This window comes from Adiantum capillus-veneris, chromosome 20 (genome assembly GCF_014529385.1).
Source record: "Adiantum capillus-veneris isolate H3 chromosome 20, ASM1452938v2, whole genome shotgun sequence".
In the NCBI taxonomy this organism is placed as follows: domain Eukaryota; kingdom Viridiplantae; phylum Streptophyta; class Polypodiopsida; order Polypodiales; family Pteridaceae; genus Adiantum; species Adiantum capillus-veneris.
The window spans coordinates 153,406,303-153,428,755 of NC_140950.1; the positions used below are offsets into that span (position 1 = coordinate 153,406,303).

Sequence of the window (22,453 nt, forward strand, 5' to 3'; positions counted from 1 at the left end):
CTACACCATGCATACCCTCTCAAGAGAACAAGATAAAGGAGGCCCACACATAGCTGCATCTTGCCTTGATAAATATCCAGTACAACCTTGAGAAAGGAGTGATGATGCAGAGGTGTTTGGAGTCCGTGTATAAAAAGAACATGCTTTTCTCAAACCTTGCCATGTGGGTTGAAAGAAATAGACGCCTCTCTCTCTCTCTGTCTCTCTCTCTCTCTCATCCATCAAAAGGCAATGCCATAGTCTGGAAAGCTAGACAACTTGTTCAAAAAAATGTCAAAACCATTTTGCTCTCCAAAAAATCCTTTTTAAATACTAGAAGATGGTCTGACCGGAAGAGCTACCCATTGTGACACGACCTTGTGACTCTAGTCTCCAAAAACTTAATTTCCTGAACCATTCAACAAAAGTTTGATTACAAACAGAGCCCATAATTAGCTCTTTAGTATCTCACAAATGTTCAAAATCAACAATGAGTTGAGTACATGAATTGCTCATGGCGAGCATAAAAAATACTACTGTGCATGATTGTCATGCACTTATTTGGACACAAGTGCTTGAGCACTGCGAAAAAAACAAAGAATTCTTTTCTCTCAAGAATGGTCCCAGTATAAAGGATCATTTATCCTTGCTTTTAACCAAAGTGGGACAGGGTTAGACCCAATTAGCTCTTCTATCCAATCCTGCACAAGCTGCTACGACTTTGTGGTTAGTGGGGCCTTTTAGTTCTAATGATGTAACAAATGTACAGGCAGTATATCTTCTAGGATGTGTTAAAGCTTGATTCACAGCAATGAGCTACTATAGACATTAACATGTCCTCCTCCGGGGTCAAAGATTGAAACTCTGATGGCAATTTTAGTAAAACCATACTGAGAAAGGATTGCAAATGGTCTGATCTAATTTGCTGATCTGCTACCGCCCAGTCTGTTAAACTATCCTTTGGTTCTAGCTTTCTCTGATTGAGACTCTCCTTCATGCTTCGCATCATCATTTCCTTTACTGTGGGTATGAAAATCTTGTGCCTTTTTGCCATGCAGAATATTTTCTTGTCGTTGACAGGGAGGAGGACCCCTGGCACTACCCATTTGTGAATGGTACCGACTTTGATGAGAATAATTTGGCCTAAAAAAAGGTTTTTTCTTTGAAACACACCTTGACAACGATCCATATCTGTGACTGTTATTTGCCGCAACAAATGATCTCGACCTGTCACTAACAATGGAGGAACGTGGAAAACTGTGTTGCACCTGGCCAAAATTTCTCCATCTCCCATTTTGGCTTGCCTGTTCTTCATCATCACAAGCAGCTTTATCTTCCTTACTGAAAAGCATATTACCTGGAAGAGGCTGTGCTCGTGAACGACTAAGTTCTGCAGAAAAACTCTTACGTGGACAAGATAGCCTGGAGAGTGGCGAGCAGTTTTCAGTCTGCTGGTTGCATGATGAAGTATGGTTATCTAGTATAGCTGAAGAACATGGGTCCTCCTTGTTAAATTGAGGACAGCACATGCCTGAATCAAGCGAATAACACCGCTCCTTCGAACTTATGTAGGGCTGCGGTTCGGTATCCACCCCCATACCCTCTGCCAATGGTGGTTTATTACCTGCTCTGGCACTTCTTGATGTTTTTTCAAAGTTCTTCACAGCTACTTTAGAAGCAACCTTGCCAAGATTGGGGTCAACCCTTTGTAATAAGAGATCATCAGCACGCTGTGACCCGACATGACTTCTTGTTTCACTAACTTCTTCTCTAACCTCACCTTCCTCTGATAGGCTGCCTAGTGGTAAGTCAGATTCTTTACTGAGATTGGAGGCCATTGTCATGTGTGCACGCTGTGATGAGACTCCAGAATTCTCCACTAAATCAACCCCCTGGTGCTCCAAAGAAGAGTCGGCAACAGTAGAAGTACTTGCTGCCTCTTTAGAGCACCATGAACGGGCCGGCTTTGTCCCATCCCTTACACCTGCTTCCTCTGAAACTTTTCCAGATTTTTGCTCTCTCTCTTCTTTCTGCTTTTGCTCTCTGTGTGCAACCACTGATCCCCCCTCTTGATCCATCTTTTTGTTGAGATGAACAATAACAATCTTCCTGGGCTCTGAACCTAAGGTAGCTTCGGTTCTCCTTTTACCATGATCTTTTGTTATGTTGTTTTCTGCTGCCATAACTGTTGCCTTACTCACAACACTAGGCAGCTGTTTACCACCATTAGAACCAACACGTGGTACATTTGCTTCAACATTTCTTAATGTGTGTTTTCTTCCTTCCACATCAGTGCCAATTCCATGGTGAGGCCTCGCTTCACCATCCATTTGTCCCCCATTCTTTCTGATGGGTGAGGTTCCACAAGTAAGTGCGGGTGGTGTTGGACCTTTCACCTTCAATCGATTAACTTTTTTAATTTGTTTCCTGCCCTGAAGGTCGGTGTTGTTTGATGAGCCTTCAAAAAAGGAAGTCTCACTGTCTGTGTCCCTCTTTCTTCGGCCTAGTGTTCCCTCCCTGTGCTTACTCCACTTTGAGCAGCATTTCTCCTCAAAACCTGTATCTTTCTCAAGTAATCCTGCAGAGTCGTCCATCATGATGTTTTCTGAGATGGTTTCCTGCAATTTCTGCCGTTTGTCCGAGATGGTTCTGTTGACACTTTGACAAGCGTTCTTCTTGTCAGCAGAAATAACCTTCTTTGGAATTGGAACTGCAGTTGACACTGGTTCATCTTCTCCCTGAATGCTGCAACTGGAGTTTACCTGCACGAGAACAACCATTAAAGCCAACTCTTGTGCAAGATTTAGTAGTAGTAATCTGAAGGTAATTCTCATTGAGTCCTGACGCGCTCGCTGCCTGCTGTGCTCGCCCACCCTTCATCCTCTGTGCGCTGCCCCCCCCCCCCCCCCCCCCCCCCCCTTCAGTCCCCCGCACTGCCCTGCCCGTCCTCATCCGACACCCGCGCTGCATCCCCCTCCCCTGCTGCCCCCCGCGCTGTCTGCCATCCCTCCCGCTGCTGCTCGCTTTCCCTCAGCCCGCTGGCCAGCGCTTCACCCTGCTGGTCTCTTCCCCTCCCCGCCCACCCCTTTGTGCACCATTCATTGTTCATTGCCCCCCCCCCCCAAGGCCACACTCTGTTTTTGCCTTGACAGTGATGATTCTTGGACATTACTCGCCGGTGCTTCTCAGAGGGTTGTCTTCACTCGGCCCCTTTCCACCACAGCAGCAGACACAGATGGAGTCTCATGCTCCGCCCGAGAGGGACTCGCAAGAAGCCCCCTCGCCCGACCCTGCAGAGCCCACCATCCAGCTTGCTCTTTTGCCGACGGAGCAAGCGAGCCTCGCAGCAGAGGCGGAGCGCCTCCAGGCAACCTCCCATCATCTGCAAGATCATCGGCACCCAACCTAGCCGAGGGGAGGTGCGTGATCTCCTCCAAGCCTACCTTTTAGCAGAGGTGGGCAGGATCATCGACGTTCAACTTCTCGGACGTGGCTACTATCAGACCGAGTTTGAGACCCCCGAGATGGCGTCCAAGGTCATTGCGATGAGCCCCCTAGTCATCCGAGCAGTTCGAGCTCGTTTTCGACAGTGGCGCCAAAAGCATCCATATCCGAAGATTCCATGGCTTTCCGACGCTTGTATTGGATTCCACTCAACTACCGATGTTCTAGTCGAGGAGGTAGACCTCCCCATCTCAGACGCGTGGTCTCCTAGCAAGATCATCGACGTTCAACTTCTTGGACGTGGATACTATCAGATAGAGTTTGAGACCCCCGAGATGGCGCCCAAGGTCCTTGCGATGAGCCCCCTGGCCATCTGAGTAGTTCGAGCTCATTTTCGACAGTGGCGCCATGGATTCGACACAGCTACCGATGTTCTAGTCGAGGAGCTCAAGAGGCAAACCTCCCCATCTCACTCTACTTCCCTGGCCTGAGGGGAGAGTAACTCCCACTCCTGTCCAGGATTGGCTCAGAGACTAGGACCGACCTGGAGACACCTCGCACGGCAACCTCTGTAGCTGCCAAGGCAACTGGTATACCTTCAGTACGCGTTCTGTTCGAGACACCCACACCCTTCAGAGGCCATTTTACTACCTCGAGTGAGTGGTGGTTGGCTCTGCCAGAGTGTGGAGTATTCAGGCCTCCAGAAGCAGTGCTTCATTTGTAGACAGATGGGCCATCTCGCGAAGTTCTATCCACAGACGAGGCCTCGACCTTCGGCACAAACACACACCCAACCTCCTAAGGCTGGCCAACCTTAGCACACAGAGACACGTGGATCTCAATCAAGATCCTCCTCTGAGCCTAGAGCCCAAACAGAGGAGGGTTGGCAACAGGTCCGTGGTCGGTGCCGCCACAGACCACCACGCCAGTCTGGCCCCCTTTGTAGTCGTCCCACTCCAAGCCAGCAGCAGTGGGTTCCCATAGGGAACTATTTCGACCCTCTACAGCAGGACAAGACCCCAGCTCCACCCTCCACCTCAACTTCACCATCGACAACCCCTCCTCCCCCCGATCCTTCTACCACCCCACCCCCCGCCTCCATCCTCCCCTCCACCTCCCCCCATCCCACCCATTGTTCCCTCCCCCTTCCCTCTTACTCCACCCACCAGTCCCCCCTGCTTTCTCATCCTCTCCTACTCCTGCCCCACAACCGGCCCAAGGGGCAGGACCTTCCTCGACTGCTAGGAGATCTCTTGGCAACGCCTTTGCCACGAGCCGCCTTGTGAGAGAGGAACAGCCTTTCTTACGGACCCCCCTTCTCGTACCGACGTCTCCCTTTGCAGCAATCCCTGGAGGACTCGCGAGTTTTGACATCCGTTATCAGTGGGACTTCTTTGCCTACGAGTTTTCTTAGCGACTCTTCACCAGACTTTCATGCAGCTTGCTTCCGATTCCATGTACTGTTTCTTGCACCGAGAGGGATAGAGGCCTTGGACACAGCGGTTGGTTTCTCTTTTCCCTTGTGTGGCAAGGACCAATCTAAGTGGACTCTGGACTCAGTGATGGATTGCGACTGCAGACCAAGGCTCTCGAGTTCTCTCACCACCCGAGAGACTTGGGGGTTACAGATTTGGCACAGACTTTCTGGCTGTTGGCCAAGTTCTTAGTGACACCTCCGGACACACAAGATGTAGACACATTGTGGTACACTTCTTTGCTCACAGAGCCCACCATGCTATGTATATATACATGAGGACTCCTAGACAAAGGAGGTAGCCCTACAGATGGCACGCTCTACTTGGGCCTGGGTTGGATAGTTTTTACAATCACGCCTATCTCGAGGTCGCTTGGATGCGTATTACTCCCCATCCAAGCCGGCCTCGAAGATAGCGAGGTTAGTTGTTGCTGCAGCATCGGTTCTTTCTCAGACCCCTTGAGGATTGTCTCATGGAATGTGCAGAGATTTGGAGGACCCCAGTTTCAGCGCCACCGAATCGGTTGCGTCAGGAGCTTCAGCGATGCCTTGTGGGTGGTGAGATTGATATTCTTATGTTGCAAGAGCATCATCTTTGTGAGAGCCACATTAGATGATGATGTCAAATTTTGCGTGGTCGATATGAGACGTTTTGGTCAGTTGCGCTTGGACCTGGTGGTATCCAAAAAGAGGTATGTATAACTATTGCGGACTCATGGTAGCAAGCCATTGTGGGGCAAAGGTATTATTGTGCCTGGCAAGGTTCAATGGATTACTATGCAGGTCCAAGGTTGCCTCATGGGCTTCCTGAACATTTATGCGCCCAATGTGGCAAGTGCACGTGCAGAGTTTTGGTGTCACATTGTAGTCTCTGCCGCACGCAGAGCAATGATGTATTGTTGGAGGACCCCTCTGACAGGATTGGAGGTAGCCATGCTACTGTACACACGGCTGAGTTGGCAGCTTGGGAGCGTCTATATATGACCTTGAGGATTTCAAATGTTTGGCAGCATTCAGGCTTTGTGAGACCCCCAGACAACTTGTCCCTCTCTCGCTCGGACCGCAGAGTAGGAGGAGTGACTCTATCACGGATAGATTGCTTCTACGCTAGTGACCACATCTGTGACATGGGTGGATCTGTTTGCATTCTGACAGGGACTTCATTTTTTTACTGATGCACTAGTGATCCTCACTGTGACTGATAGACAGAGGAGGGGGGAGCACGATGCTACGCGTCTCTCAGAGGATCTTGTTGGACTTGGAGCTTAGAGAGCGAGTGGTGGCACTTCGGACAGAAGGCTTGGACACACAGGACTCTCCTGCTGGTAGAGTGGCCTCTGGACTTGCTGAGCTTAGTCGCTTCTTTCTCCAGGAGTCTGCAACTCGCTTCGCTGCAGCCAGGGAAGAGGAGACGCGTCTCCGAGGGGGCGGTACTTCCTTGCAGAGGATGCAGGAGCATCATCCAGACAATCCTTGGCTGAGGAGCAGTTGTAGCAAGTTCGACAGGAGCTAGCCAACATTGAGGAGCGGCGTCATGAGTTTGCCTTCCATCGACAGGCATCTCAATGGACCCACGTGGGTGACAGAGTGACTGGGAGTTCTTTGAAACGGTGGGGGCCCCCCATGCGCACACCAGTGTCAGCCAGTTGAGGAGCCTGATGGGTCAGTTGTCGCTTCAGAACCTGAGGATATGAGTGCAGTTGCTACTGACTTCTATCGTGATCTGTTGTCTGTTGAGCCTCAATCAAAGCGTTAGGATGCATGCAGAGAGCAGGTTTGGGCACGGATGCCTTGTCTTATGACTGAGGAGATGCGCCAGAGACTAGAGCTTCCCCTCCAGCTAGAGGAGCTCCATGAGGCCCTTAGAGCACTCCCCCAGAGGTAGCTGTCCAAGGGAGGATGGTTTGACTCCCAATTTTTTCTTGGAGTACTGGGACTTGCTTGGTTCAGATCTCTGCAGTGCATTTCAGTTCATCTTGCACACAGGAGAGATGCCTGACAGCATGAGTGAGGGCTTGATTTACCTTATTCCCAAGGAGGGAGGCTCCTTGGATGAGATTCAACAGTGGCGACCCATCACCATCCTCAACTCAGCCTACAAACTTCTAGCAAAGGCTTTGAGTTTGAAGATTCAGCCAGTACTATTATACATGGGACCCAGACAGGTTTTGTCAAGGATTCTAGTATCCTTGACAACATCTTCACTTTTTGGGAGGCGTCTTCCCTCGCGCGTCTCTGAGGAGAGGATTTGGTGATGCTGCTTCTCAACTTTGAGAAGGCTTACGACCAATTGACTGGGACTTCTTGGAGGGCACTCTTCGCAGGATGGGTTTCTCAGATGCTTGGATCAGAGGAGTGTCAGCTCTCTACAGACGTGCACACAATCAGGTGCTTTTGGCAGGGGGTAGAGGGGAGCGGTTCATGCTCACATGCTTGCTCAGACAGGGTTGTCCTCTAGCCCCCTTCGTCTTTTTGTTCTATGATGGTGCGATGAGCAGATTTTTGGTTTCACAGTAGGTTGGCTTGCGTGGGTTAGAGCTCCCTATTCGAGGAGACGAGCTACTGGATGTTGAGTTTGCCGACGACTCAGCTTTGTACTTGGAGGGCCAGGAGGCCAACCTGCACAAGTGTGAGCAAGCTCTAGAGGTGTTTTTGTTGTGCATCAGGCGCACTGATCAACTAGAGGAAGACAGTGGCTTTCTGGGTTGGCAGTGCTCTTACGCCTGATTGGTCAAAAGGTGAGGGTTTTAGATGGATTCCCCATGGACTGCAATTCGATACTTGGGTTGTCAAGTTGGCCTCGACTTGTCCCCTGAGCAGTAGATTGCTCCCCTCCTCATGTCCATTAGGAGGAAGTTGTTGCATTGGAGTTCGGCACGCCTCTCTTTGGCGGGCAGGCCACTATGTGGTACATGACGTCTTGTTGGATCTTCTCAAGCTCTTGTATCAGCCAGCTAGAGAGGCTAACCAAGAACTTTCTTTGGTCAGGGCGCAACACCCAATTCGCCCGGGCCAAAGTAGCCTAGTAAGTCATCACCTTACCATGTTCTCGGGGGGGGCTGGGGATCATTGACCAGCACAAAAGAGCAAAGCCCTTCTTGGGATGTTTGTGGTTAGAGGACAACTTCCAGGGGAGGAGTCCTGGAAGGAGTTGTTGCTTCATCAACTCCGAGCTCGAGTGCCTCATACAAGAGGCCCCTCGAGCCCCTCCATCAGGTGGATTTTCATAGAGATGCGTAGAGTTGGTCTGAGCAAGAGGTTAGAAGACCGTTTTGCTGCAAGCCTGCTTAGATCCTGGGAGAAGTTGAGGAGACGCCTAGAGCAGCATCAGCCCACTTGCACGGAGGAGCGCTTGAGGCAGCCCCTTATTTGAAATCCCATGGTCACCACATAAAGAGGCCACCTGGTTGGTAGTAGGCCTCATGTTTCTTGGGGTCCCATGGCAGAGGGTCTAGCCCGCACTCTCAGTGATTAGCTACAGTTTTCAAGTTTGTCTGAGAAGGCTCAGAGCATCCAGCTACGGGGCATGAGAGGTGTGCAGAGCATGTGCCAAGACATAACAGAGGCCTTACCAGAGACAACAGCTCCCAGATTGATGGGGCCTTCACGCGACTGGAGGTCCTCATCGTAGTTCGGGCTTGCTCGGAGTCCATACCTCACATGTTCTATGAGATCCAAGGAGAGGGTTGCCTTCACAGAGTCTCAGTAGAGGCTCCTCAAGTTGCAGAGTGTTGCTTTCAAAGGATACAAGTTTTGGGCTTTGGAGGGAGGACATGTGTCCTAGATCCTAACCCTGCAGATCTTGAGACAAGCCATTGGCAGCTTTGGGCTTGGGAGAGCTGCCCTCTGGCACAAGTGCAGTGGGACCTTGGAGAGTGGTTCTGGAGAGACCCTTTCTCTTCAGCCGATCACCCTAGGGTCCGATTCTTTCAGTACACAGTTCGACTAGGGCGTCAAATACTGGCAGCACGGATGGAGGCTCGTCCTGCTATAGCACTTCACTGGCAGGAGGAGGGTCTCACCGCTGAGTTCCTGTCAGGTTTTTGGGAGCGGTTGTGGGACTCCAGACAACGGAGGAGAGACACTTTGTTCCAGTGGCTTGTTGCACACAGAGCTACAACAGTTGGGAGCTGGCTAGTACACATTGGCTTTTCGACAGCCTGTGCACCCTGTGCAGCTTGTGGTAATCCTTTGGAGAGTCAGTGACACTGTCTGTGGGACTCCACCGTGGCTCAGCAGGTTTGGCTTCGGGTTCTCGACTGATGCCAACTCTTTTCACAGCTCGACAGTACACTTGAGGTGTTGCAGCCTGGTCCACTCTACGGGCCCTACACTCCAGTTTGAGTTGCGCTCCAGCTTGAGTTGGTTTCCACCAGCACGATGATAGTGATCCAGAGGGATCGACCTACACTTCAACTTGCCACAGAGCTTACTCCCCAAGAGTGGTGCAGTGAGAGAGAGGTGTGTTGGGAGCTCATCTGTGGCCTGACACTCTCGTTCATTTGGCAGGCCCGCAACTTCCGTAACTTCGAGGCTCGTCCTGTTCCACCGGCAAAGACTTCGTGATTTTTGGTTGGAGCTGATCCACACTCTCAGGGGCCAGTTCAAGAAACTCCAGAGCAGTTCAGATCGCATGCGGGAGCGCAGAGAGGCTTTCCTGCGACTCTGGCGCTCAGGGCCCTTCTTCACCTTGGTCCAAGGTGCACCCAGATGGCACTACCATCCACCTGTGTGGCTGGCTCTTTCCTCCTCCCATCTCGTGATTTAGCCCCCATTGTACATATTCTGTTTTTTCATTGAGAGAGTCTCCCCTTGCTGTTGATATAGACCACTCTAGTAGAGGTGATTGTAGCCGTATGTGCAGTTTTATTAACTAATGGAAGGACCTTTTTCTCGGAAAAAAAAAGATTTAGTAGAAAAAGATTCCCAAATACTAACCATTGAAATTGTATGTTGTTGAGCTTGTTGCATCAGAATCTCAAGTCTCCTGGACTGTTCCTCTGTCAGACATTGCTTCAGAGACATACAACTCTGCAGAACAAGGACCTTCTTTCAATTACACCAACTCACCAGCAAAGTTGATCCCCTACAGACGATGGTTCAAACATATCAATACCTTGAGGGATAAGGCATCCACAAGCCTCCCTGCAAAAGGCACCCATTTGATCTTTATCGCCAGGCCTCGTCTCCTTCCATCATGCTGCCATCGGCGAATAACCTGTGATGCCCCGAAAGAAAACAGAAAAATAAGCTCAGAGAAAACCATACAGTGTATCCTGGTGTCAAACCTGGCTTACCTCTACTCTCGAACCTTTAATGCCTAGCTCATTGATCACATCTTGTACTAGAAGTGGCCGCCCCTGTACGATGAGCTCGGACTTCTTCTCTTTCACAGAAATTTCACAATCACCTTGCGGCTTCTTGTCGGACTTCTTCTCTTTCACAGAAATTTCACAATCACCTTGCGGCTTCTTGTCAATAACTGATACCACCTCCTGAAACAGCAGAAAATAAACTTCCTAAATTCATTTGATAAGCCAAACAAAAAAATAACCAAAAGATGACACTAAGCATCAACAGAAAATAAACTTCCTAAATTCATCTGATAAGCCAAACAAATGACAAAAAGATGACACTAAGCATACCAAGCCAGTTTTCAAAAGCTTTTTTGGTGAGAGCAGTTGCTCATCAACTTGAAACCGCTTGCTGTGTGAAGGTAACACCCTTCTTCGTTTCACTCTAAACGCCTCTGAATCAGATAAATCTTCTTCCTGGATCTGCTTGCTATCTGAAGATGGTGCTCCAGTAAAAGTATTCACATGGACAAGACTGCCTTCGCATAATTTGGGTCTCTTCTCTCCAGATAAAGGAGCCTCATGTAAGCCATTACTAGCTTCAGGTACAGATGATAAGGCGCTTGTCAGAAATAACTCTTCACCAATGCCAATACCGGTGCTAGCCACAAAGGGATCACAGATAGAAGGCCCCTTAAGAACTTCACTAAGTATTTCATCCTCTGATTCATACTTCTGTGCAACTGCTACTAGTTTTGGCAAGTCGTCTCTTACAACCAAAGATCGTATACCACCACAAGTGCAGCCGTTGATAACTCGATCTGCAAAGAACATGAACTGCTAAGTTACTGCAAACTCAACAAAAATACTGCGAGTACATTATTATAATTTGCACTTACCATGACTGAGACATGTAGGTTCAGGATAGCAGTTGCAAATGGTATAAGCAATGTAGCATGTATGCTTGCACAGGCCACAAGATACATTTATGAGACTTGCAGTAGTTGACTTAGCTCCTCGCTTCTTGAGACTTTCATGAGCTTGAAGCTGGGACCTCATAAAACCCACAAAAGCTATTTTCACATGATTATGTTGCCTGTACGTTGGAGAGTCATGGGGAGATGAGTCTATTTGTGATAGCATCATGGCCTCTTTGCAAAGCAGCTCTTCATGTGGCAACAAAGGTATTCGGTTCAAGAATTCGTAGCGCAAGCAAGCTGCAGCACCAAAAGGAAACCAATCTGCCATTGCAAAATTGACAGCCTCTCCACAATTGAAGCCTACAAAACAAAATATTTATTTCTTTCAGTGGCCTTAATAAAGTCGATAAATCACATTTCCACAAGGAGCTGGTCATTAAAGAGTATCTGGCCTACCATGACTAAAACCTGCATGGTAAGCCCTTGGAAATGTTAAGACAAATTCTCCTGGATTCTGTACAGCTCTGAATACAGGCACCCCTTGCTCTGAAAGAAGCTTTGGAGCAAACATTGTCGTCTTTCCTAGGAGAAGATCATACTGTGAACCTTTTCCAGAGTCCTTCAGCATCTCTATTTCATAAACATGCCTTTCTACAACATGCTCAAAATCCGGAGCAGATTTTCCAGGAACACCATACCAAGTTTTTGGCGAACCACAATGATGATAATTAATGCTGAGAACAGTGAAATCAAAGGCAATCAGTTACTGACAGGCAAGTTGCAACAGCTTGAGACTCGATCAAAAAGACTGCTCAATTAATATTACCACAAGCAACAATACCACATTTATCTTAAGCTGCAGTCTTTTGTACTAAACTTTAACACTACTATTGTAATTGGACAGTGTCTCCTGAACGGAAATTTTTTGTATTTATAATAGCTTAACTTGTCAATTTTCACTGAAAACCCTTGTCAGGAAATATTCACAAAATACTGGAGCTTCAAATATCAGAAAAAATTATGAAGACGCTGAACAATCCAAGGGCTCCAATAGCATTAATTAAGGGAGATCACTCTGTTGGATTGACTCAACCGTGTGCTCTTTTGTAGCTTAGACACTCTCTCAATGAAAGAAAGAAATATTGCACCACCTAGTTGAGTGGCCAATAATCTCTCGATGTGTGCGAGTTTGAAGTTCTAGGTTATTTTCAGGTCTATTTCTAGTTCTTTAAAGTCTGCTTCAGTGATTCTCCTATCTCAACCGGTGTTAGTAGTATCAAAGCTTGGCAATTAGCTTCTCCGACAAGCAAACCAATCCTCCAAATTTTACAGACTTACAAATGGAAGTAGAATCAATCAACCTATGGATGAATAAGAACTTCTATGCGACGTCAAAGAGAGAGAGGAGCAAAAGAATAAAGAGAATTTTGCAGAAGGTTTTATATATATTACATATATAATATCAATGGAAGAAAGAAGCAAGGAGACAAAATTTGACCACTATTTGACAGGTTTGACCAACGATGACCAAGGGTTGATCGGCATTTTATTTTATTTTAAAGACAAGTATGTGTAAACATGGGAAATAATCTCTTACAGCATGAAAGTAGAACCATCACACACACACACACACACACACACACACACACACACACATATATATATATATATATATATATATATATATATATATATATATATATATATATATATATATATATATATATATATGATAGCAAAGGAAGAAAGAAGCTAGGAGGTAGAAGGTTTGTACCAGGTTTGACAAATGATCACCGAAGATTGACCAACAAGCAAACACAAGGAGCGTGTGTAGACATGAGAAATAATCGCCACATTATTTCCATGGTTTTATATGGTCATCCTGCTGTAAAAAGTTAAAAAGGCTCACTTTTTGACATTTTCCTCCATGTCACGGAACTCTAAAAATCTCTTCAAAGGTCGTGAATTTGAAGACGCTACCGACAAACCTTTTGCAAACATTTTGATATTGGCCAAAAGTGGTTAGGTTTTCAACAACAAATTAGATATTCTTCAAAAAAATTCAGCACGTGTTTCATTTATGTTTCTTGACGCTCTTGTTGTTTATTGACTTGTAACGTGATACTTTCAAACTAAGAAAGATGGATTTGCAATCATTCGAAAGCATGTGGAGATGAACATCAAGTATTATCTTGTCCGAACTTGTCTCATCCTCTATGACCCTATTTGGACCTAACTTGAATATGTATGAACTTGCTTCATCTGTTTCCATCTGTTGACACTTGTCTAAACTTCTCAGATCCTAATTGAACTTGTTTGGAGCTTGTATGAACCTAATTGACATTGTTTAAACTTGTTAGGACTCACTAAGTCGCGTGCACATCTAATCCTATGTGTATGTAGACAAGCTATACTCCTAGTTCTAGGGTTTAGAACAACCTAGAAAGTGTTTTGGCACCTTTGTAAGCATGCTCGCAAGACGGGGATGTCCAGGCACTTTAGTTAGTTGATAGCCTCTCATCATTGCACAAGAACATATGCTAGTGTCTGTTGGGTGTAAGCACTAGGGGTGTTCACATTATAAGCCTTTAGTCAATAAAATATGCCTAGGTAGTTTTAGTGCATATGCAACAACTCTTATTAATCATATCATTATCATTAGTATCAATAAGTGGCATCTCTCTAGAAATTGTGGGGTTAAAATACGGCTATTGCTCTACCCAATCTTTTGGAGCTATAAAGGTGACCCCTTGGCTCACCATTTCCATCGAAAGCCAAAGAAGCGCGTACGTTTTGAGGGTGTTTCAAGTACATCCTCATCCTCTTCTGACAATTCAAATAGCTCCTCTGATTCAAGTGATGAGGACCGAAAGAGCACGAAGCGAAGAAAGACTCGGAGACACGGTAAGACCAAGAAAAAGGCCAAGAAAAGCATATCCCACCGAAATCTCGAAAAATTTTTGATAGTTTTGAGGACTCGTCCTCTTCTAAGAGTTCGGACTCTAATGACCATATGTTTTATTCAAAGAGGAAACACTTTTATAGAGCCAATCAATACGACTCTCTCGAGGATAGGAGCAAGAAGACCATACAACTCAAGAAGGGTAGACAAGCACTAAAATTTGATACCTTTTCAAGCTTTCGAGATGCTCACAAGGCTCTCGCTTTTATTTAGCAATTTGACATAGATTTTTCTGGAGGCCGCTACTCAAAGCACTCCAAGACTAGGAGGGTAGCATCCTATTTGATAGGAAATGCACCCACATGGTGGTCCACTCTTCTGTTACGAAAAGAAGCACCGACAAAAAAGGCTAAAGTTAAAGCGACTTTTTATTTCCTCGTGGCTCACTCAATAGTACGAACATAATGTGATTACCGCTTGGAATCATCTTCGGACGAAAAGGGAGATACTTTGGATCTTTATTGTGAGAGATTTTGGGATGTTTTTCTACCTGCCTCATCTTTTAAAAAGATCAGTTTTAAGCAGCAAATTGAGCGATTTTGTTGTGGACTTCCCAAAGAGATATGAGAACACTGCTTATTACAAAAATCTGAGTCCATTTAGCAAATGATGGGACATGCTAAGCAAGGGTTTTCTATGCATTCAAGTAACTTGAACTATCCAACATATCAACTTTTGACACCAAGGACCGAAATAAGATTCGACAAATGATTACAGAAGAGGAGGAAAGAAAGATACACGTCCCGGACTGACAGAGGAACAAAAAGCCGAATACCTCAAAACGGGGAAGTGCTTTGACTATGGGGAACAAGGAGATATATTTGTGCGGTGCCCCAAAAAGGCACTAGAATGAAAGCGGCCGACAGACTGAAATCAGTGTGTAACAGGGAACAAGGGGAACACACCCCAAACGTTCCGAAACGGTGTTTCGCACGAGTCCCGTTCCCGAAACACAGATGGAAACGGAACACCGTTCCGAAACGGGGTGTAACCGGAACGGTGTTCTGGAATGGGGGGAATGAGGCGGAACAACGAAACGCGGGGCGGAACGGACAAAAGTAGGCATTTGGGGGCAAAAAAGTGGGCTTTTGGAGACAGATTTGGGGTTGTTTGGGGAACATACTTGGTGCAGTTTGAGGGCAAGTTAGGGGGCAGATTTAGGAGCAGTTTTGGGGTTGTCTAAGAGTTTATTTGGGACTAAGTTGAAAGGAGGTAATTCAAGCCTTACTTTAGTGGACCGTTCCGGCCCCGTTCCCGTTCCGGGGCTCCCTCCTCCTCCCCGTTCCGGACCCTCCCGTTCCCGTTCCCCGTTCCTGTTCTGGGTAACTATGACTGAAATAAACAAGGCGAGAAGATACTCACTCCAGAACAGATACTGGAAAGGAAACTGAAAGGGATATTGATGTGCTGAGAGTATTCTGCTTTATGACTTTATGAATGAAGAACTTTGAATGGGAATTCCCGAAGATGACTCTTATTTATGTGTAAAATTAATGTTTTTGGAAGATCTTTTTATTTGTGTACACATAACAGGTGAAATCCAGGATAAGATGGTAAGGAATTTGCATATGAATCCAATTGGGAGCAATGACGGTTCAAGAAGAACCCGATCACAATTCAAGATAAAAATCATGAATTTTGTTTGAAATTCGAATGAGTGATGATGATGATGAATGATTCTAGTGCATCAAGATTCCCATATGAATGAGATGACTGGATACTGTGGTGAGCGCATCAAGAGTTCCCGAGGGATGAGATGGCTACACAAGGATCTAGGAGCATCAAAACTTCTAGACGGATGAGATGACTAGACTGAATGATTGAAATAGTGTTCAGTATGAACTAAGTGTGTGATTTGTGAACTTTGAAACTCGAATTCCCGGAAATGAATTTGATTTTTGAGTGCTCACTCATGTGATTGTGTTTGAATGCAGGTTTGAAAGACGAAATGATTGTAGCATTTCGGCCTTGAGAATCTACGGACATGATCGCAATAAGAACTAGTTAATCCGACATCAGTGAGGTCCGGTGTGGATCTAGATGCGATTGCTAAACACATTGCCAGGAATCATGGTCCTAGATCTACATGAAATTTTATTTTTATGAGACATAATTTGAATGTGATTTGATGTTCAGTGCATGTCGTCTTTGTGCAACGTCTTTGTGCAAGTGTTGGATTTGTGTCCTCTAGTGCGTCGGTACTTAGGGCCAGTGTCTACTAAACTGGTTTTATCATTATGTCTGATTTTGCAAGCGTATCGAGGGCGATTACAATTCTTTCAAGAGGGGGGTATGTCACAAATTGATGATGCGACAGTCTGGTGTGGACAGCTGTACGGAATCCCAAAGAACGCGCTGACATGATAACGTGGCAGTTGTACCGACCTTTCGCGAAATACACTGACAGGTGCTCACATGGCACAGCGTACGGATTTTCGCGTTTTTCGTTGGTAGCTTTTGGCTAATAGCTTTTGAGATTGAAGCTTTTTATGTACTCCTTTTGTGAGAGACCATGGACCTTTAAATATGTACTGAGAGGGCCTCCTCAACTCAATTTGGCTGACAAGCAGCTAAGCAAAGAGGACCCTCGGACTTTGTAACTTTGCTCAAGCATTAATATAAAAATAAATACCGAAAGGGACGCCAAACTTTGGGGCCAATACCTATGGACACGATTGTGATTAAGTTTGTGAAGTGTTTTTATTGATTCTCTCGTGTGTCGTGACATCTCAGTATCCAGATCCATTGTATCAACATTTGTTGCAATCTAAAGCAAATATCACTCTAGCAATATAGTGGGGGGTCCTTGGAGGGGGGTTTGGGATGCCATCTCGTGTTAGTCCTCTCTCTCTCTCTCTCTCTCTCTCTCTCTCTCTCTCTCTCTCTCTCTCTCTCTCTCTCGTGACACATCCAACCATATGTGTCCGTGGACAAGCTACAGCATGATCAAGGTTCAATCAAGTCCAGTCAGTCTAGATTAGAAGTGATCTTGCACTTTTGTGAGTCTATTCGTAGACCGTGCATGCCCAGTCACTTAGTGTAGATGCATATCCTCTGGTTGCACATAGCATGATCATCGGTATTCCCATCAGAATCCATCAGAATCAGAAGAGGAATTTTCCAATGCATTTAGCCTATTTTCCCTATTTTTGACATTTTTCACTTATTATTTTTAAGTGACTTCCCAACAAAAGTAGGTAGGGCAATTTTGCTAAGTTTGTATATAAGCAAACCCAAGTTAGCACTAAATGGCAGAAGAGGCAACAGGAGCTCCCCGCTCAACAGGCATCTTCTCAGCAAGAACCCCGCAGTACCCTCAGCACTCCTTGGCGTTTTTGGTTTCCCCTCATCGCCCACACTCAGCACTAGCGTTTTTGGATATCGCTAGCACCTCCCCATGACCCCTGGCGTTTTCAAGTTGCAATCATCACCAGCACTTCCCAGTTGCCTAGCGTTTTTGCTAGCGCTTACCAAATCTGCCAACGTTTTCCATTTTCAGCCTGAAGTGCAGAATTTGCAGCAGCGTTTTCAGCCTTGAAGACAACAGCAGATTCAACCCTAGCCATTGCAGAAGACCCCTCATTTTCAGCCCTCAAAAACACAGCCAAAACAGTCATTTTCAGCCATCGAAAACAGTCCCAGATTTTCAGCCATAGCGTTTTTATGGTAAGCAGATAGAAGACCGCAGATTTCAGCCCTAAAGTCATCGTCGTCATCCCCGTCGTCGTCACCGACATAGCCTAGACTTGCATCAGTCTCATGCATACCATTTGTACCAGATTGTGCAATCATAAGTAGACCACTCTCGCCGACGAGAGTGGGGCCTTCGGAGGAGGGTTTTACAACGTCTCTGGTGTCGTATCTCTCTTCTCTCTCTATCTCTCAGTCTCATGCACTTGCACGCACAGTGTCCATTCACTTTGTCTGTGATCATAGCATTCCCTCATTAAGAACGGAAGGCTCTACCTTCCATAAGAACAAAAGGAACCTTGAGCACAGTTCGGAGCACTCATCTTGAGCAAAGCGCAAACATTCATTCTGTTGCACCTAACATTGGTATCAGAGCTTTGGCAAAGTTCTGTATCACTCAAGGAAAGAACCACAAGAATCACAAGAATTTTTTTGCTTGTTGCGGTCGCATGAACCCAAGTTCGCTTGGGCGTGTCGATTACTAATCGTGTTTTTTGAAGAGTGACAGGAATCCCAAGAAAGAAGGGTTTGTCCAGCCTCCCCTTGTGTCTCTTTTCAATCATTGAGAGCGGACCGTGCACTTAGCAGCCGGCAAATCGACGTGAGGTGGAAAAAAGCAACCTTGGTGTGAGCGCAAAGCCGCCAAGGGGTGCGCCCGCAGAAAGGAGTAGAACTCGGGTGAAGAGAAGATCCTTCTCAAACGCGGTTTGCAAGCAAAAGAAAACCTCAAGAACCTAAAGAACCTCAAGACCCTCAAGAACCCAAGACCCGCAAGAACCCAAGTTCCTCGTGAACTTAAGAACCAAGACCCACAAGAACCCACGACTTCAGTGGATGGTCGCCACTCAAAGCGGAATTGATACTTCGCTTGGAGGTGATGAGCATGAGAGAGGCGAAGAAGAATTTTCCCCAACAGGGGTTTTTTCGACCCTCTCCCTTCCCCATCTACGCCAAGGATTGCACTAACTCCTATGGAGGAGTTGGAGCAATTGTGTATCATTGGAAAGACAGAGAACGCGAAGCAAGAAAAGCAGAAAGAAAGGCCTACGAAGAACGAAGGGCAGCCATAGATCGTGAATACAAAGAAGGTATGGCAGCCATAGAGCGTGAGCACGAGCAAGCACGCTTGGAAGCCAAAGAAAGACAAGCCCCATTTGATCGCGAGAACAACGAAAGACAAACAGAATATGACCGCGAGAACAAAGCAAGACAAGAGGAGCGATCAACACATAAAAGAGTTGTGGCAAATTTTTTCTCAAGTGCAGGCGTACTTTGCACAGAATCAGGAAAAGGAGCCTCTCCCACTCCCTTCTTCTCCCAAGCATGACACACAGGATTTGCATGATTATGAGAAGCATGATGAATTGAATGATAATGATGAGCATGATGATTTGGATGACAATGACAAGCATGATGATTTGCATAATCAAGATGTGATTTCTCACAAGCATGATGAGTTGCATGAAGAAGATGTGATTGTTCACAAGAAGGATGATGTGTTAGTAAATACTTTCTCTAGTGAAGCTAACCTCATTGCAGAGACGATCAATCACGAAGACCCGATCTTGGCTCTTGAGTCGAGATCCAAAGAACCCCCACAGGACGATTCGATCATTCAGGAAGAACCGATCTTGGCTCTCGAGCCTAGGTCCAAAGAACCCTCACAGGAAGTATTACGTGTTCCCATGATTGATACGCACGCATTGATCGAGTGTTTCATTCGTGATCGTTTCCTGTATTTTAGTCGACGTCTTTATGTGATCCCTTTTCCTAGGCATGATATATTGTACGTTGAGCACGTTTCACTCATGAATGAGTACGAATATGTGCGGATTTTTCATGAAAAGCTGAAAAGTATGCATTCAAGGACGTCACATTCCATGTCTCTTCCTTGGCATGACACATTTGTAGAAAGAGCACATGAAAGTATGAACACCAAGCATAGGCATTTCCGTTGTGAATTGCCACAGTTGATTGCTTTAGATCAGAAGAGAAAGATTCGATCTCATTGTTTGCATACGTGTGGTGAACGGTTTGGCACTCCCTCTCTTTGTTCATCTACATTGCATGCACAGTCTATTAGGACAACAGGATATTTTCCACTCACTTTACATAGAATGGGTATATTCATGTTTTTGTGTTGGAAGTGGTTTCAAGAATTTTCAGTCGTGGAGATTCTTGAAGACGAAAGAAGCATGACTCTCGACGAAGTTGAAGCATGGAAAGTGTCACCAGCGTGTGACTACTATCTATCCTTTTTGTTGATTTCTTTCTTATTATCTATTTACTTTCACTTTTTGGAAACACCCCTCGGGAAATCTAACTGCCCTGCATTGCATAGCTAGTGTGGAACTGTCCAGAGGGAGTCCAGGCCTGAGGGCAAGAGAGCACTAAGGTTGGACAAGGACTATGGTTAGCCAAGTGGGGTCATTGACTAGCCAAAGTGGAATCCTTTGCTACAGAGGCTACATTTCAGTTTTGGATGTGGCCGCAGTGTACAAAGAGGGTCGGATGACCTAGAAAGATACAATGGCAGCATCTCCTAAAATTTAGGGAACTGCTATTTTGGGACCTGAAAATGTCTTCGCGTCATTACGTGCAGTTTGACATGGGGATCATTTTGTTACTCTGTGGCCAAGTCAACAGAGGCTGCAGGTGAGATATTTTTAGACCCGAGGGTCTAAAGCGGGAAAATGCACAAATGAGTGACACTTGGCACTTTGAGGCCAGTTTACTACTTATAGAGAAGGCAAAAACGTGATTTATAGCTGGGAGGCTCATTTTGCAAGTCCCTGTCACAGGTTAAGAGCTATGGAGTGCTTGCTTTCCCTCTTATGCACAGTGCGGTGCCAGGAGTGATGCCCTGCACGCTACGCACTGCCCTCTCTCTCCCCTTTGGCAGTATGTTATGCCCCTCTAGTGGGCTCTTCATTTGACCAATGTACAGTTGTGTGGGTTCATGCGCGATTGCCGAGGCAAGAGCCTCTTGCACAGGTACTGGATTAGCTAGCGGCTAATCCCCCCGCAGGTACAGGTGAATTCGGAGAGGTTTCACGCCAGAAATCTCGTCCGATTCAAAGGGCAAGTAGCCCTACAGGTGCGGGAGCTCGAGGACTTGCTAGGGATGCGACCGGCACGCGAAACGGAGCCCGAAACAGTGAATTACAGCCTGCTGTGTATTTTTGCAGGTTTAGGGTTTTGGCCCTAAACAGACCCTAATACCCCCAGGAGGTTCGGGGACGCAAGGGGACCGCTGTACAGGCGATCTGGCGCATTTTCAGGGCTGAAAACAGAGAATTCAGCGTGCTGCAGATTCTCGCCAGGTTTTGCAAAGTGCCCGTATGCGTCGGGAAAGTCGGTCAATGCGTGGGAATGCTGACCGTGAAGGGTTCTAGTACAGTTATGCTGCCGAAATCGGGCTGGAACAGAGGAAATTCAGCCGAGTTTGTGCGGGGCAGCTTGTAGGAACCACAGCGTTTATTCCCTCTTTTGAACAATAAAGAAATACCGAAAGGGGCGCCTAAGTTAGGGGCCAATCTGGTGTCCGTCTACTCATACAGGTGCAATCTAGCAGCCTGTATCCCTCTCCCCTCTGTTGTGTCTTGAAAGTACAGGTAAAATAGACGACTAATAATGGGTGAAAGCTAAATCAAGGTTTAAAGTAAAGTCTACCGCCCTTTTTGGATTGAACAGGCCGGTTTCATGGTTCCATCGACGGGATTAAATCACTTTTTCCCATAGAAGTGAGCCTTGGGCAGTTTTCGGCTTGAAGACACAGGGGATCATAGACCAGACACAGGGAATTGTAATTATGGCTGACAGACCAGATGATGTGACTGAAGAGGTTTCCTCTTCACAGGGTCAACAGACACATGAAGTGGGTGAGTCCTTAAGACCACCACAGACTGATGATGATATATTCAGGACCCAGTTGGTTACTGTTGTGGCTATGTTCACACAAGTAATGCAGAATCCGAGGTTTTTAGCCTTTCTGCAACCTCCTGTTCCGTCTCAGCAAGTTGGGTCACTGGATCATATTCAAAAGCCTGTTAAGGCTCGAACACAGGTGATTCATACCGCACAGTCAATGGAAACACCTGTACACTTGACGGAGAACATGCAGTCTCCACAACGTATGCCTAAGGTGCAAGAACAGGTGGCTGAGATGCCAGTTTTTCAAGCTGTACCAATTCAGCCCGCCACCTTTCAGCAGCCTATAGCTGGTTCTAATGGGCAGGGAAGCAACCTACAGGCTATGCAACAGGTCTTCCCACCACCTTCAGTACACCCTGGCTATTTTGGAGGTGGATCGGTATTCCAGAGCATGGCTGGTCATGCACCTGGAAATCAGTTTTATACGCCAGGAACAGTGTTCGGGGGTGCTCAAACGATGATGCCTAACCCCATGTACAGTGTCATGGGTATGCAACCAGGGTTTCAAAGCACTCAGGGACAATTTGGGATGCCACAAGCAAATTTTGGTATGGCTGGAATTACAAATCAGCAGCCAAATATGGCATTTCCAGGTCAAGTTAATAGCGGCCAAGGAACACAAATGAACCCTAATAGTGTTCCCATGTTTCAGTCACTTCCATATGACAATTTAACGCCGCTGGAGAGGCCAACTCCGTACAAAGAAGGTGGCAAAGGAGTGTCATTCACGACCTTTACAGGGTTTGATGACAGGAAG

General features: G+C 46.4%; 1 protein-coding gene across 1 annotated transcript in view; it reads right to left on the minus strand.

Moving 5' to 3' along the window:
- Positions 1–394: 394 nt before the first annotated feature.
- The window catches only part of LOC147433427 (uncharacterized), a 40,634-nt gene continuing 18,575 nt past the window's right edge, over positions 395–22,453 (minus strand). Inside the window, exons 7-13 of the mRNA XM_086492988.1 lie at positions 11,568–11,845; positions 11,091–11,471; positions 10,543–11,012; positions 10,195–10,392; positions 10,014–10,115; positions 9,836–9,928; positions 395–2,741 (exon numbers count right to left, since the gene is read on the minus strand). Of these exons, the coding sequence (XP_086349114.1) occupies positions 933–2,741; positions 9,836–9,928; positions 10,014–10,115; positions 10,195–10,392; positions 10,543–11,012; positions 11,091–11,471; positions 11,568–11,845 (3,331 nt within the window). The 3' untranslated portion in view covers positions 395–932. The remainder of the gene's footprint in view (positions 2,742–9,835; positions 9,929–10,013; positions 10,116–10,194; positions 10,393–10,542; positions 11,013–11,090; positions 11,472–11,567; positions 11,846–22,453) is intronic.